Genomic DNA, 14,711 nt, shown 5'->3' with positions numbered 1-14,711 from the left:
CTCATAGTTTTTTTCTTTCATTTATTTTGCTTTATGATTTGTTCTGTTTAACAATGCTTGTACATATACTTAGATGGGTTCTGCCGTGAGCAGCATAAAAGTGTATTTAGCGGCTATTCCAAACGCATGTTAAAAAAAACCCACTGAAAGATACTTTAGGAGACACTTTAATGGTCAGAGCAGTGCTGGTCCACTCGTGCATTGTGTAAGACAGTGTTAAAGGGACACTGCAATACGTGCATTCTGTGAGAGACACTGCAATACATGCATTCTGTAAGAGACACTGCAATACGTGCATTCTGTGAGAGACACTGCAATACATGCATTCTGTAAGAGACACTGCAATACGTGCATTCTGTGAGAGACACTGCAATACATGCATTCTGTAAGAGACACTGCAATATGTGCATTCTGTAAGAGACACTGCAATACGTGCATTCTGTGAGAGACACTGCAATACGTGCATTCTGTGAGAGACACTGCAATACGTGCATTCTGTGAGAGACGCTGCAATACGTGCATTCTGTGAGAGACGCTGCAATACGTGCATTCTGTGAGAGACACTGCAATATGTGCATTCTGTGAGAGACACTGCAATACGTGCATTCTGTGAGAGACACCGCAATACGTGCATTCTGTAAGAGACACTGCAATACGTGCATTCTGTGAGAGACACTGCAATATGTGCATTCTGTGAGAGACACTGCAATACGTGCATTCCGTGAGAGACACTGCAATATGTGCATTCTGTGAGAGACACTGCAATACGTGCATTCTGTGAGAGACGCTGCAATACGTGCATTCTGTGAGAGACACTGCAATATGTGCATTCTGTGAGAGACACTGCAATACGTGCATTCTGTGAGAGACACCGCAATACGTGCATTCTGTAAGAGACACTGCAATACGTGCATTCTGTGAGAGACACTGCAATATGTGCATTCTGTGAGAGACACTGCAATACGTGCATTCCGTGAGAGACACTGCAATATGTGCATTCCGTGAGAGACACTGCAATATGTGCATTCTGTAAGAGACACTGCAATACGTGCATTCTGTAAGAGACACTGCAATATGTGCATTCTGTGAGAGACACTGCAATACGTGCATTCTGTGAGAGACACTGCAATATGTGCATTCTGTGAGAGACACTGCAATACGTGCATTCTGTGAGAGACACTGCAATACGTGCATTCTGTGAGAGACACTGCAATACGTGCATTCCGTGAGAGACACTGCAATACGTGCATTCTGTGAGAGACACTGCAATACGTGCATTCCGTGAGAGACACTGCAATACGTGCATTCCGTGAGAGACACTGCAATACGTGCATTCTGTGAGAGACGCTGCAATACGTGCATTCTGTGAGAGGCGCTGCAATACGTGCATTCTGTGAGAGACACTGCAATACGTGCATTCCGTGAGAGACACTGCAATACGTGCATTCTGTGAGAGACACTGCAATACGTGCATTCTGTGAGAGACACTGCAATACGTGCATTCCGTGAGAGACACTGCAATACGTGCATTCTGTGAGAGACACTGCAATACGTGCATTCCGTGAGAGACACTGCAATGCGTGCATTCCGTGAGAGACACTGCAATGCGTGCATTCCGTGAGAGACACTGCAATGCGTGCATTCTGTGAGAGACACTGCAATACGTGCATTCTGTGAGAGACGCTGCAATACGTGCATTCTGTGAGAGAAACTGCAATACGTGCATTCTGTGAGAGACACTGCAATACGTGCATTCTGTGAGAGGCACTGCAATACGTGCATTCTGTGAGAGGCACTGCAATACGTGCATTCTGTGAGAGACACTGCAATACGTGCATTCTGTGAGAGACACTGCAATACGTGCATTCTGTGAGAGACACTGCAATACGTGCATTCTGTGAGAGACACTGCAATACGTGCATTCTGTAAGAGACACTGCAATACGTGCATTCTGTGAGAGACGCTGCAATACGTGCATTCTGTAAGAGACACTGCAATACGTGCATTCTGTGAGAGACACTGCAATACGTGCATTCTGTAAGAGACACTGCAATACGTGCATTCCGTGAGAGACACTGCAATACGTGCATTCTGTAAGAGACACTGCAATACGTGCATTCTGTAAGAGACACTGCAATACGTGCATTCTGTGAGAGACACTGCAATACGTGCATTCTGTAAGAGACACTGCAATACGTGCATTCTGTGAGAGACGCTGCAATACGTGCATTCTGTAAGAGACACTGCAATACGTGCATTCTGTGAGAGACACCGCAATACGTGCATTCTGTAAGAGACACTGCAATACGTGCATTCCGTGAGAGACACTGCAATACGTGCATTCTGTAAGAGACACTGCAATACGTGCATTCTGTAAGAGACACTGCAATACGTGCATTCTGTAAGAGACACTGCAATACGTGCATTCTGTGAGAGACACTGCAATACGTGCATTCTGTGAGAGACGCTGCAATACGTGCATTCTGTGAGAGACACTGCAATACGTGCATTCTGTAAGACTGCTAAAGGGACACTGCAATATACAGGCATTCCATCACAAAACATTTCAGTATAAGTCTGTTATTTATTATATCAGGTACAATCCTGTAAATCTCCTGAGTTAATAAACAGCAAGTTTTAGGATCTGCTTTGGGCTTGTGGCTCCACCTCCCCCATCCTGTTGTCTGCTCCTGTAGGACGAGATATTAAGTCATAATGAGAAAATACTAGCGCTGAGGTCTGCCATGTTTGTTCCACCGTTATATCTGTTAAATAGGTAAAGGGTCGAAAGCTGATATAGCGCCCAGCTTGCAGCTATAAGATATAGTGGAAGCTACCGTGCGATATGGGTATCTATACCGTGCGATATGGGTATCCATACAATAAAAAGTGTTACCTTACATAAGGATTCCTGCATTAATTGCATTAGTAGGTACAGATATCTGTGCTGTGTGCCTGATCTGGCCTTCCTTTAGGCGCCAAGCACATTAGCCCACCGTGAAGCGAATTAAACCCAGCAAGGAAAAGGAATTGAAGGAAATGAGTGAGACGTAGATTGGGAAACTGCGGGCCTCTACGTGTCACATTTAACGTATCACCCTCTGGAGACGCATAAATACAGTGATTTTATTACGATCAATCAGAAGAATCGAGGTGGCTGTCAAAATGCCAGATATAATCTTAATAGTGAGGAGGCACTTGAGGAGTTACATGACGCTATTAGATCAAATGTTCCTGATCTACGAGGATATTAAAGGAATAGTCACACCTAGATAAAATGATTATTTCAATTGACATTGTAATTAACTTTTATTTATTCATCTCATCCAGTGGTTTTACCATCGCCGTTCCTAATCCCTGCAATAATGAAATTGGTGGCAGTGAATTGTGTGGCAATGCCACCATGGTTTGATTTGGACTGGAAAGGGGTGATTTGCCTCTGTACCGGGCAGGGGTAATTTTTTTACTGGCAGTCATGACAGGGGGTTGAAGAGGCTATTGATGCTACCTCTGCCCAGGGGAAAAGATATTTCAGTGGGCTTGTTGGCAATTATCTTACAAGCTCTGAGATTCTGGGAACCCAGATAGTTCCTACGTTAGACGATATGCTGCATAAGGGAAAGCCTGCCAGATCAACAACTGATTTAGGAGTGTCTGTAAAAAATGACATACTTTCCGACTGTACTTTGAAATTATTTTTTTAAGATTTGTCACAAAACAATAGGAAATACCAATTGAAAGTAATCTGTTTTTATTTTTGGTGTTGTTGGGACGGTTTTATAACCGGTGCACTGCCAGTCAAATATTGATTAGGGCAACCCTTCTTCCACAGATTCGAGCATGTCTTTAATACAGATCTTATCTAGATCTGCACAGAATGCATATTACAGTTCAATCACACAGCTATTAGCTTACAAGAAACATTGCCATAATGCAGCATACCTACCGAGTGGCCTGGACCTGGAAGTACAGTCCCGCTGCATTGCTGCACTCATTTTACCAGCTGCGAGACCATGCTAGCATTGATTTGTGTGCACGAACAACTAATCCCCACAATTAGGTAGAAAGCTTGTTGAAAACTTATTTAATTTAAATTAAAGATCTAAAACCACCGTGTATCTATTTAAGTGCTAAACCTTTTTTTTCGCAGGGTTGTATTCATTTAATAATAATATGATAGAATCTGAAATGTTTTATCATTGTATCCGTTTTTATGTTTTTCAGGCTTACAGCTTTGCCATAGGCACCTGGCCTAAGAATGGACTCCTAGATATGAACAAGGGGCTGAGCCTGCAGCACATAGGTAGACCCCACAGCGGGATAGGTAAGCTCTCCGTCTGTCCACCTTCTTGTGGCATGTGTACCCTTTTTAATATAGACATCTATCCTTTTTAAAGCCCCCATAGGATAGTACACATCGGCACTTTTAGTGACAGTCTAAAAATAATTGTGTAAGATTTTTGTTATTAAATTAAAGATTATATTTTTGAATATAATATTAATGCTGTGCCTTCCTGTATGTGATAGAAACTTGTGAAATGCTGCAATGACTGATTTAAAAATAGTCACGAGCGTGCCTCTTCGTATTCTCTAAAGAAACTGCATTTAGATATTGTGATACAGACTGCAAGTTCAATGATAAAAAACGCAAAAGGAAACGGTCAGTTCCCAGAATTTGGAATATTATATTTACGCTTAACCATTTATTTAACAAACATGTGAAAAAAAAACCCAATTGAAACATAGAAATCCACACCAGATTCAGTCAGTTGTACATGGTATCAGCATAGATATTCTGTAAGCCTTGGCTGTGCCATGACTGCGCCTGTTTGACGCTTGTTGTACAAGTTATATGTGATCTTCGATGTTGTTCTGTTTTGTAGTTTTCTCTTAAAGTTGGAAATATATTTGAGGGGATTTTTTTATGCATTTCCATTTTTCAGAACATTTTGTGTCTCACAGCGATACATAGATGGAGTCTGATAGTTCTATCTGTTTAGTGTGAAAGATTTTAGAAATGTTAGTGCCCCTCTAGCTGGCAAAGCCCAGTAAATTCAATTAATAGGATCCAGCATTCCAATACGTAGGTAAATATTGGCACCAGATGATAGAGTTTCAGAGCTATCTCCAGAGGCTTAGAACGCAGTTTGCCTGGCTGCAGAGTGCCACCCGCAACGGCAAACGGAGACCATCCACAATGCCAGGAGTGTCTGACTGGGTGCAAGCACTAGTTCATGATTCGATTCATCGTTGATGCTAGATGAGGGCGCTTCTCAAATCCACGCTTTTATGCTTGTGTTTATATTTATGTATTGTAAGGCTGGTTTTTCTTTCTTTTCTTTTTTTTTAATATAACTTTTTACTTTTACAAAAATGTTTGGGATTTTTTTATGGTTTCCTATAATAATAATAATAATAATAATAAATAACCTTTTGTAACTTCTCAGTTGTGCCAGGGCTTGCCGTTTGGTATGCTTATGGAGTTAGTGGGCTTGTTATAGTAGAGGTAGAGGTAGAGGAGTGGGCCCTAAATTATATAAGAAACCATTACTATGTGCAAAATATTGGTATGTTTGGGTTTTGGAATCTTTTTTTTATTTTTAACTATAAATAGGACAATAACAAGAAAACTTACAGGAACGATAGGTTCTCAAACGAGCTTACAGTCTATAGGACAATTAAAGGGACATTCTCATTTTAAAAATACCTATATATATATATAAGTTGGATGTGTTATTTCACTGTTTTAGATTTAAAAAAAGCCTTTACTCACTGCCCAATAAAAATTAATTAAATGCATAAAAAATTACCATTACGTAGATATGCCCCCAATAAAAACATTTGGGGTTCAAATCTAAAAAGCACATGCAAAATCTGAAGATTTCTTGTCTGCAGCCTTTGCAAGCCCTCTCCTACTAACCCGCCCAGACTTTCTGTGTCTGTCCAATCACAGACTTCCCAATGAAGCTCAATGAGAAGTCTTTGTAAGGCAGGTGTTCTGGGCAGTTGCTCCCCCTTGAGTTTAGCTTAACTAGCTTAATCAAACTTGGAAGTAAGAGGACCGGTTGCACTGGCGGAAGTACCGCGGTCGCAGGGGTCGCAGCTGCGACCGGGCCCGTCATTCCAGGGGACCCAGTCGCAGGGGTCGACAGGGCGACCGTGGTGCCCGCCAGCATTTTGGTGTGGCCCTGGCCGCGCGGAAAAAAAGCTTGGGCTGCATTGAAGGGCCCATTGGGCCACCCTATGGCAATGGATTTCCTAGTGCCCGGTCAGCGCTGCAACGCTTTAAGAGCGGCCACGCCCTAGTGATGATGTCAGAGCTGGGAGGAAGCCGTCACTTCCTCCCAGCCAACAGAGTGCCACGCAGGAGGAGAGGAGGGAGTCAGAGTGGGTGCTCTGACTCCCATCAGCATGAGACAGCCATTGGACCCCAGGTAAGTCACTAAATTGTTTTGTGTGTGATAGAGAATGTCTGTATTAGTATATCTGTGTGTGTGTCTATGTGTCTGTCTGTCTGTATGTATGTATCTGTGTGTATGTCTGCATGTGTTTGTATGTATGTGTGTGTGTGTGTATGTGTATCTGTGTGTATGGATCTCTGTGTGTGTGTCTGTGTGTATGGATCTCTGTGTGTGTATTTGTGTGTCTGTATGTATGTATATGTGTGTATGTGTGTGTCTACATGTATGTATGTGTGTGTGTGTCTGCGTGTGTATATGTTTGTCTGCGAGTGTGTGGGGGGAGGAGGGGGACGTATGGGGTTGGGGGTGGATGTATCGGGGGCGGGGACGTATGAGGGGGGAGGGCAGGGCAATTTTTGCACCGGAGCCCCGTGGTTTCTAGTTATGTCTTTGACCGGCTGTCTGATTTATAAATGTGCCAACTGAAATCTGTACTTTTTTATAAAATGAAAAAAGGGGTCACACTCTTCACACATAAAGCACTTGCACCAGAACAGACTATGTACATACACCTTTTACTATTACTATTAATCTTGATCTAATGCAATGCTTCTTAAGGAGACCTACAACGAATGCTTGGAAATTGCCATGTACTGCCTAACGGAGCACTAAATCAAAGAAAACATTAGTGGCATTAATTGTCATTGTGCTGTGTGTGATGACACTGAATGTAAAGACCTTCTAAAATTGAAAGGAACACTATAGTGCTAGAAATACAAAACTGTAATCCTAACACTATAGTGTCCCTCTGCCCATGCATGCCCACCCCTCACACCACTGGGCGTATAAACGGTAAAAAATAATTATTTTAACATTTACCTGATTCCAGAGCCGACGTCCCTTGACGCTGGCTCAGGCTCCACCTCCACCCGACGTCAACATGCTGAACTTGCATGAGGACGTCCATCGTCGTTTCATGGAGTCAAACTCCATGAAACTGCAGGAAGCGCCTCTAATGGATGTCTGATAGTCTTAAACCTACAATATAAACATTGCAGTTTCTCTAAACGTTTTACATTGCACCCAGACCACTTCAATGAGCTGAGTGCCTATAGTGCCCTGTAAGGTTTTCAATCAGGAAGTGGCTCTCGTGGCTGTCAGTCTTTACATTGTCAGAGAAAGGGATCTTTGGACCAAAACCACCCCATTAAGATGACTTTAGCTTATGTTTTGGGGCTTAAACTGTCTCTTTAAAGTGAAAGCAACGTATTCTGAACTGAATGCACAAGTAAAGTACCCAATACTTATGGTTAACCATGCTATACTAAAGAAGAGGCATTTGCTTTGTGAATAAACCAGCCGTGAAGGGAAGGGCTAGATTTGTTTTGAAATGTTCTCTGCGCACTGGGGACTGCAGCTAACTGCCATGATGCGTCATACATAATTTATTCAAAATGCAAATCTGGGATCGAGGAAAGCGTTCCGGCAGACTATACTCACTATACTATATAAACATGTCCAGTTATTTGCTCTACGACTGGGACTGTATGAATAAAGAGAGTTTCTTTCAGGCAGGCTTATAGTTTATAATGTTCGCTGTGCGGCTGGACGCATTCCATATAGCAAGACTGGCAATGATTCTCCAATCTATAACGTCTGATTTAGTTATGCTTGAAGGGGTTAATTTTATTCTCAGCCTCTAACCACAAAACTCCTGGATCAATAGATGTTAAGGAGATGAATTATTTAAATCTCAGCAGCATTTAATTAGTAAGATCGTTCTGAGGGATGGCTCTGTGAGAGTTATTGACAGGCACTGCATTAAAATTTGGTTCCCGCTTTGAGCGAGTATTTATTATACTGGCGAGCGGGGACAGCCCTGGAGGAGCTGGCTGGAAAACAGACTCTGAACTCAAATTGTAATTCGTGATTTGATTTTTCGCTACTTTCTCATTGCATTACAAGGGTTTACTCACTAAATTGAGAAGTGTGGTAAAACAGATTGAAAACCTAAACCTAATTCTAAACGTTAGGTCAAACTAGACATTGGTCAACTTTTTGCTTTCTATTTTCTATTCACAACTAATTTAATAAATAAACGTACCTTGATAATGAGGAGTAAGGAAGCCTAACAATTTTCAGTTATCCCAGGACGCCTGTATTTATGAAACGTTTGTAAGATCCGTTAACACTTTATTATTGAAAAGACATTGCCACATTTTCTTGGTGGCAACTGAGGAACCGTGATTTTAATGGCCGCCTTGCATGATAATCATTCGATGAGCAGAAGTGGCTGCGATGCTAAACCGTTCACTTTAAGCCTTCCAACTAATGGTTATCTATTTAATTTATATTTGCTTACATTCCTTGTTGGATATACTGGGCAAAGCTACGGCGCTGTACTGCTGCATACAACTATAAGCGCCCACAAACTCTTACAGAAATTCTTTGTTGGTACCCAAGTGTACCCGATGCTTTGTCACCCACAATGTTTGTTTTGTTCTTACCTCCACTTCTTTATTTACCCCTGAAAAGTAGCCTTCATTGGCAAGAAGGAAAGAGGAACTGTCATTTCTTAGCTATTTGCACAGTTTATAGATGAGTACCTGAAAGTAAGATTATCAATGTCCTACTATTAAAATGAAAAGGTTACAAAAAGTTACTTCCAACTATTTTTACCCAGTGCTGTGCAGCCATCCCTTTCTGAGTTTTGTTTAACGTAATGTAAATCTAATTGTTTGATACAAAGTAACCCTACCTGAGGGAGCTGTCATATTGAACTCAATTTGCACCAGTGCAGGCAATCTGTTACCATCATTTTACGTTAACATAATTAAAATCAAGCAAGCCAAAATTAGATGGAATCGGGCTGGCTCAGCTTGCCTGACTCCAACAAGGGTTACTGTATAAATGAACCACTTAGAAGGGGGCGGAGGATCTTACTGGATGAATGAAAAGAAACGTGTGCTTGTGTGTGTGCACATGTATATAGGACAGAAAGATCGTTGTAAATGTGATGATGAATGGGTCGCTCTCCTGTACATGGTAAGTCAGTTAGAATGTATCTGTTTGCTTTAAATGCTCTATGTACACACTACAATACATTTATTGTGAAACAAAAAGTGGTATTCATTCTTCTATGGATTCTGTCCTTCATTGCGAATGTTAGAACATGTTAAGTAATATTTGCGATTCCATCTATTGTACTGCCCTTTTTGCTGGCTAAATATCACGTAAAAGATGGTGCACAACAGTTGGAGAGCCAAGGGTTAGCCGTAACTATGATATTATCTTAATGGTCTTTGGCCTATAAATTAACCGCTTATCCTCAACAAATGGCCAAACAGCCTTGTTCGTGGTGGAGTAGCTAAGCCAGCCCTGTTAATAAATCGTCGCTCATAGCCTGAGAGATTGCCATGCTGGCTCAGGGCTTTGCCTGGAAGATCTCCGTTAAAAATCCTGGTCATAGGTTCAAATCCCGACCTGTTTGACCCAGCCTTTCATCCTCTGGAGGCAGTTATGGGGGGTTCCAGTTATAATTGAGTCATAATATCAATCATTTGTCAGCCAAAGCTCTGTGCGAGGCATCTGTGAGTGTCTCTTGCCTCCATTCTGCAGCTTAGGATACAGCCCATTACACACTAAGAGTTCCCAGCACTCCTGCAATCAATGCTTTAATTGATACTTTATGCAGTTAATGTATCCAAGAAATGAGTAATATCGTCCCCTCAAATTGAGTTCTGTGGCAACGCCGACTTATGAAGTGTTTCACACTGTAAGTTCGTTGTATCACAAGGAACTGTAGCTTAAAGCTTTGTTTCTTCTAGGTCTTCTGTTCCCTCTGCTTTTACTTACACCGCCACCAGGTCAAGAGAAGGCTATCTTTACCATATACATGCAGAAACGTGGCATGGCAATCAAGTTCCCATGTGACATCCATGTTTTGAATTTTGCATTGACACATCTTGCTTTAAAGACAAAGTGTTCTTTCCTAGTCTAGATGTTTTGTGTTGTTTCCACCCGTTACACATTCACACGTGTAGTTTGGTCAGTCAGCCGTGATAGCTGTCAACATGTATCTGATAACTGAACCAGACAATGGATGTCCCCATTTTGAACAGTTAAAGTCCATATCCCATTACTCTTCATGCAAATCTACAGGATTCCATTTGTTAATTTACCTTGAGGTACCTGCTGGAGATCGGGCACCAATGGCTTCATTGTGTCATCTCAGCAGCTTTTCTGTGATGCTACTTCATATTTATGTAGAAACACCCACAATGCACTGCTTCAGCGTGCCCCTACCTCTCTAGCCCTTCCTCTAGAATCATCAGTACTGTTTCTGCCTGTCATGATGGAAGGTGGATTTGTTGAAGTAAAAAGATTGAGGATGTGTTTCCAATCAAGAGATTCTTCGTATGCCTGATAATCCCTATGTGGAACTAAGTATTACGTTAAGACCAGTAGGCACTTGATGTGGTGTTTTTCCTTGCTTGTTCATATTTCTGGATCCCATTTGGGTCAGAAGGCTTCAGTCATCACTCGCACTAGTTGGCTAAATCTATGATCTGGAGAACTAGATAGCCTTCCCCAGATGAGATCTTTGCTCATTCTATAGTGTGGTGGCTACCTCGTAGATCCTTTTACCCTGAGGTTTCTATGGACAATCTGCAAGGTTAATACCTGATGGTTTTGGCAGAAAGATGTCCAGACAGTTGTTGACATTTGAGTCATTGTCTGTACCCAACCTACATTTTGACGCGGCCTTATGTCCTGCTGGTTTTTGGTTATAAGATCCCATATATCACAACTTCTCATCTTCCAAGAGAGGAAACAGAATGTGTGTCTTCCCATCCAAATTAATTTCCTCCCAGATAGTAGAGCCTGTGAGGCGTCACTTTTGTGCTTAACCCCTTAAGGACACATGACATGTGTGACATGTCATGATTCCATTTTATTCCAGAAGTTTGGTCCTTAAGGGGTTAAAATGCCCTGCTTGCTAGGGTTATAGTAAGGTAAAACACAATTTTTGGTGTTTTACCTCCCCTGATTGAGAGAGACCTTATCCTATATGTCACAACTTGTGGCCGCCCACCATATGGAAACAAATTAATTTGTCAGGTAACCAATCCTTTTTTTTTGTGTGTGTGTACAAAGCTCAGAGTGCATAAACAAAATATAAATAAAATAATGCCCAAAGACTATCTGCTACAATCATTAGGTATGAAATATTATTAAAAACATTTTTTCCCTGCTTTGGCCATTATCCCATGTATATTTTACCTCTCCTCATCTGCCCACTTTGCTTCTATTACATTTATTATGCCTTTCTGACAGTCGAAATGTTAGAGTAACTGTTTTTGGTTCAGAGTGATTTTTTTTTCCAAAGCCATTGTAATATTTTCAGGGACAATTTAATAATGAAAATACGAGAGGTAAACTCCTTGTGTAGATGCAGCCATTGATGGATTTGGACATTACTTCCCTTTGCGGCAGTTTGGAGATTTTTTTGGCACGTCAGAGCCAGATGATGTAAGTACAAGATTCATTTAGCCGAAAAGGAGTAATGGGTGATGACATCATCAGCTGGAGAAGAAATTAAAGAAATGGATGAAAAAAAATGCATTCAAAGCAATTTGTTCTTCCTGAAAGGAGAGAGATGGATGCACATGGACACCACTCGTAGCATCAGGCCACAGCAGGGGCCACTTTATTTCTTCTAGGGTACATGTATATGTCTTGGGGTCGGTAGCAGGCCGTTGTGATCTGACACTAAAAGGTCTTCAAAACAGTCATCTTCTAGTGGAGTGGATCATTGGTAAAAGGGACATTGTTATTTTAGTTATTTACTGACCGATTAAGAATACAGAGGCTTGATTGGCAGAGCGTTTTAAGTCTGTGCCACCGCTCCCACCACTGCACGGTAGGAGCTCTCTGTTTGCTGCTACCACTGTCACTTTTAATTACAAAGGGGATCGAGGACATGGCTGGACCTGTCTTCACGCAGAAAGGATCAGGTCACTATAACATTTGTAAGCTTAAACAGGCACAGTAGCCACCACAGGCCTTTTTAAGATCTGCTGACAGATTATCTAAAAGAAAAATGTGTTTGCTGTCATTTCCTTTTGTCTATGGAAAAGGAAAAAACAACAAATACATTTTTAAACCCTAGATGTTTACTTGTGGAGGACGTATAAGGTAAGCCCTAACAGAATATCCCAGGTCACTTCTTCACCTCTTAAAAGTGGATGAAGAGTCATTTAGGGGAGATCTCAAGATGTCAGGGATCTAGAAAATAGACTAGACTTAGGTCATTTTAAGCTTCTTAGTTTAATGAGGCCAATATATCATTTAAAGGATTTCCAGTACAGCCAAGGCAATGTTTTCATTTATTGTCTGTACAGCATGACAATGTGAGCAATTGCTGCATAATCAATGTACGTGGGGATGGTGGGTACTTGCAACATGATGTTACGGACAGTTTATGCTCTTGTAGACAAGATGTTGGTTTAACTATTACAAGGGCTATTTGTTATTTTTATTAAAGTCGTATCAATTTTCAGGACAATATTCTTATCCTTTGTGATATTCTCCATAGCTTTTCATTTATGAACTTTTGGGAAGGCTTGTTTATTTATTTCTGCATAACCCCTAAATAGTAGCAACCAACCACGTAATTCAGCAAATTCTGCAGCTGTCAGGTCTAAAGGAAAAATGTACATTTTATAATGATTTAAAGCACATTGTTTCATTGAAGTAAGAACTCTGTAGTACTGCGTTTAGTTTGAACCAGTCATTTCTGACATGAATTGTCCAGCTCGTTTAGTAAATCATGAAATAATATGATACACAAATGAACACATAATTAATGTATGAACAGACAAAAAGCAAAAGGAAAGGGTGCGCCTTTAATACAGAAGTTTATACATAAAATAAATAAAACAAATGCATTAAATAATTACAGATAAAGTCCAGGATAATAGTCCACAGTAAATAGGGGAGAATCCTGTAGAGCAGCAGTAGTTCGTCTCAGATGTAGACTTGTATTTTCAGTACGTCATATGGGAAAGAGGTATATATAGGTGTATATAAAATAAAAAGGTGTGTAAGAATTACCGTATATACTCGAGTATAAGCCGACCCGAATATAAGCCGAGGCCCCTAATTTTATCCCAAAAAACTGGGAAAACTTATTGACTCGAGTATAAGACTAGGGTGGGAAATGCAGCAGCTACTGGTAAATTTCTAAATAAAATTAGATCCTAAAAAAAATATATTAATTGAATATTTATTTACAGTGTGTGTATAATGAATGCAGTGTGTGCGTATGTGTGTGTGTATGAGTGCAGCGTGTGTGTATGAGTGCAGTGTGTGTGTGCATGAATGCAGTGTGTGTGTGCATGAATGCAGTGTGTGTGTGCAGTGTGTGCAGGGCCGGTGCAAGGATATTTGCCGCCGTAGGCAAAAAAAATGTTGCCGCCCCCTCCCCCCCCCATATGTCCTGACTTCCCCTCCTCCTCCCTCAGTGGTCCTTACCTCCCCACCCCCGTGTTCCTTCACTCCCCCCCCCAGTGGTCCTGACTCACCCCTCCCCTAGTGGTCCTTACCCTCCCCTCCCCTAGTGGTCCTTACTTCCCCCTCCCCTCCCATAGTGGTCCTTATCCCACCCCCTCCCTCTCATAGTGGTCCTTATCCCCCTTCTCCCTCCCATAGTGTTCCTTATCCCCCCCCATCCCTCCCATAGTGGTCCATATACCCCCCCCTCCCTCCCATAATGGTCCTTATACCCCCCCTCCCTCCCATAGTGGTCCTTATCCCACCCCCTCCCATAGTGGTCCTTATACCCCCCCTCCCTCCCATAGTGGTCCTTATACCCCCCCTCCCTCCCATAGTGGTCCTTATACCCCCCTCCCTCCCATAGTGGTCCTTATACCCCCCCTCCCTCCCATAGTGGTCCTTATACCCCCCCCTCCCATAGGTCCCTTATACCCCCCCTCCCTCCCATAGTGGTCCTTACCCCCCCCCCTCCCTCCCATAGTGGTCCTTATACCCCCCCTCCCTCCCATAGCGGTCCTTATACCCCCCTCCCTCCCATAGTGGTCCTTAACCCACCCCCTCCCTCCCATAGTGGTCCTTATACCCCCCCCCTCCCATAGTGGTCCTTATACCCCTTTTTTATTTTATTATTCATTTTTTTTTTATTATTTTATTTCTTATTTTATTATTTTTTTTTTTCGTCCCCCCTCCCTGCTTGATATATGGCAGGGAGGGGGGCTCTCCTTCCCTGGTGGTCCAGTGGCAGTTCAGTGG

At 42.0% G+C, this 14,711-nt stretch overlaps 1 protein-coding gene across 1 annotated transcript in view; it reads left to right on the top strand.

Moving 5' to 3' along the window:
- ERI3 (ERI1 exoribonuclease family member 3) overlaps window positions 1–14,711 on the top strand; it is a 262,591-nt gene that overhangs the window by 140,844 nt on the left and 107,036 nt on the right. Inside the window, exon 8 of the mRNA XM_063428007.1 lies at window positions 4,225–4,324. Coding sequence (XP_063284077.1) covers window positions 4,225–4,324 — 100 coding nt within the window. The remainder of the gene's footprint in view (window positions 1–4,224; window positions 4,325–14,711) is intronic.

This window comes from Pelobates fuscus, chromosome 7, assembly GCF_036172605.1.
Source record: "Pelobates fuscus isolate aPelFus1 chromosome 7, aPelFus1.pri, whole genome shotgun sequence".
In the NCBI taxonomy this organism is placed as follows: Eukaryota; Metazoa; Chordata; class Amphibia; order Anura; family Pelobatidae; genus Pelobates; species Pelobates fuscus.
The sequence above is the reverse complement of the archived record's forward strand: the minus strand, read 5'-3'. Positions and strand labels throughout refer to the sequence as shown.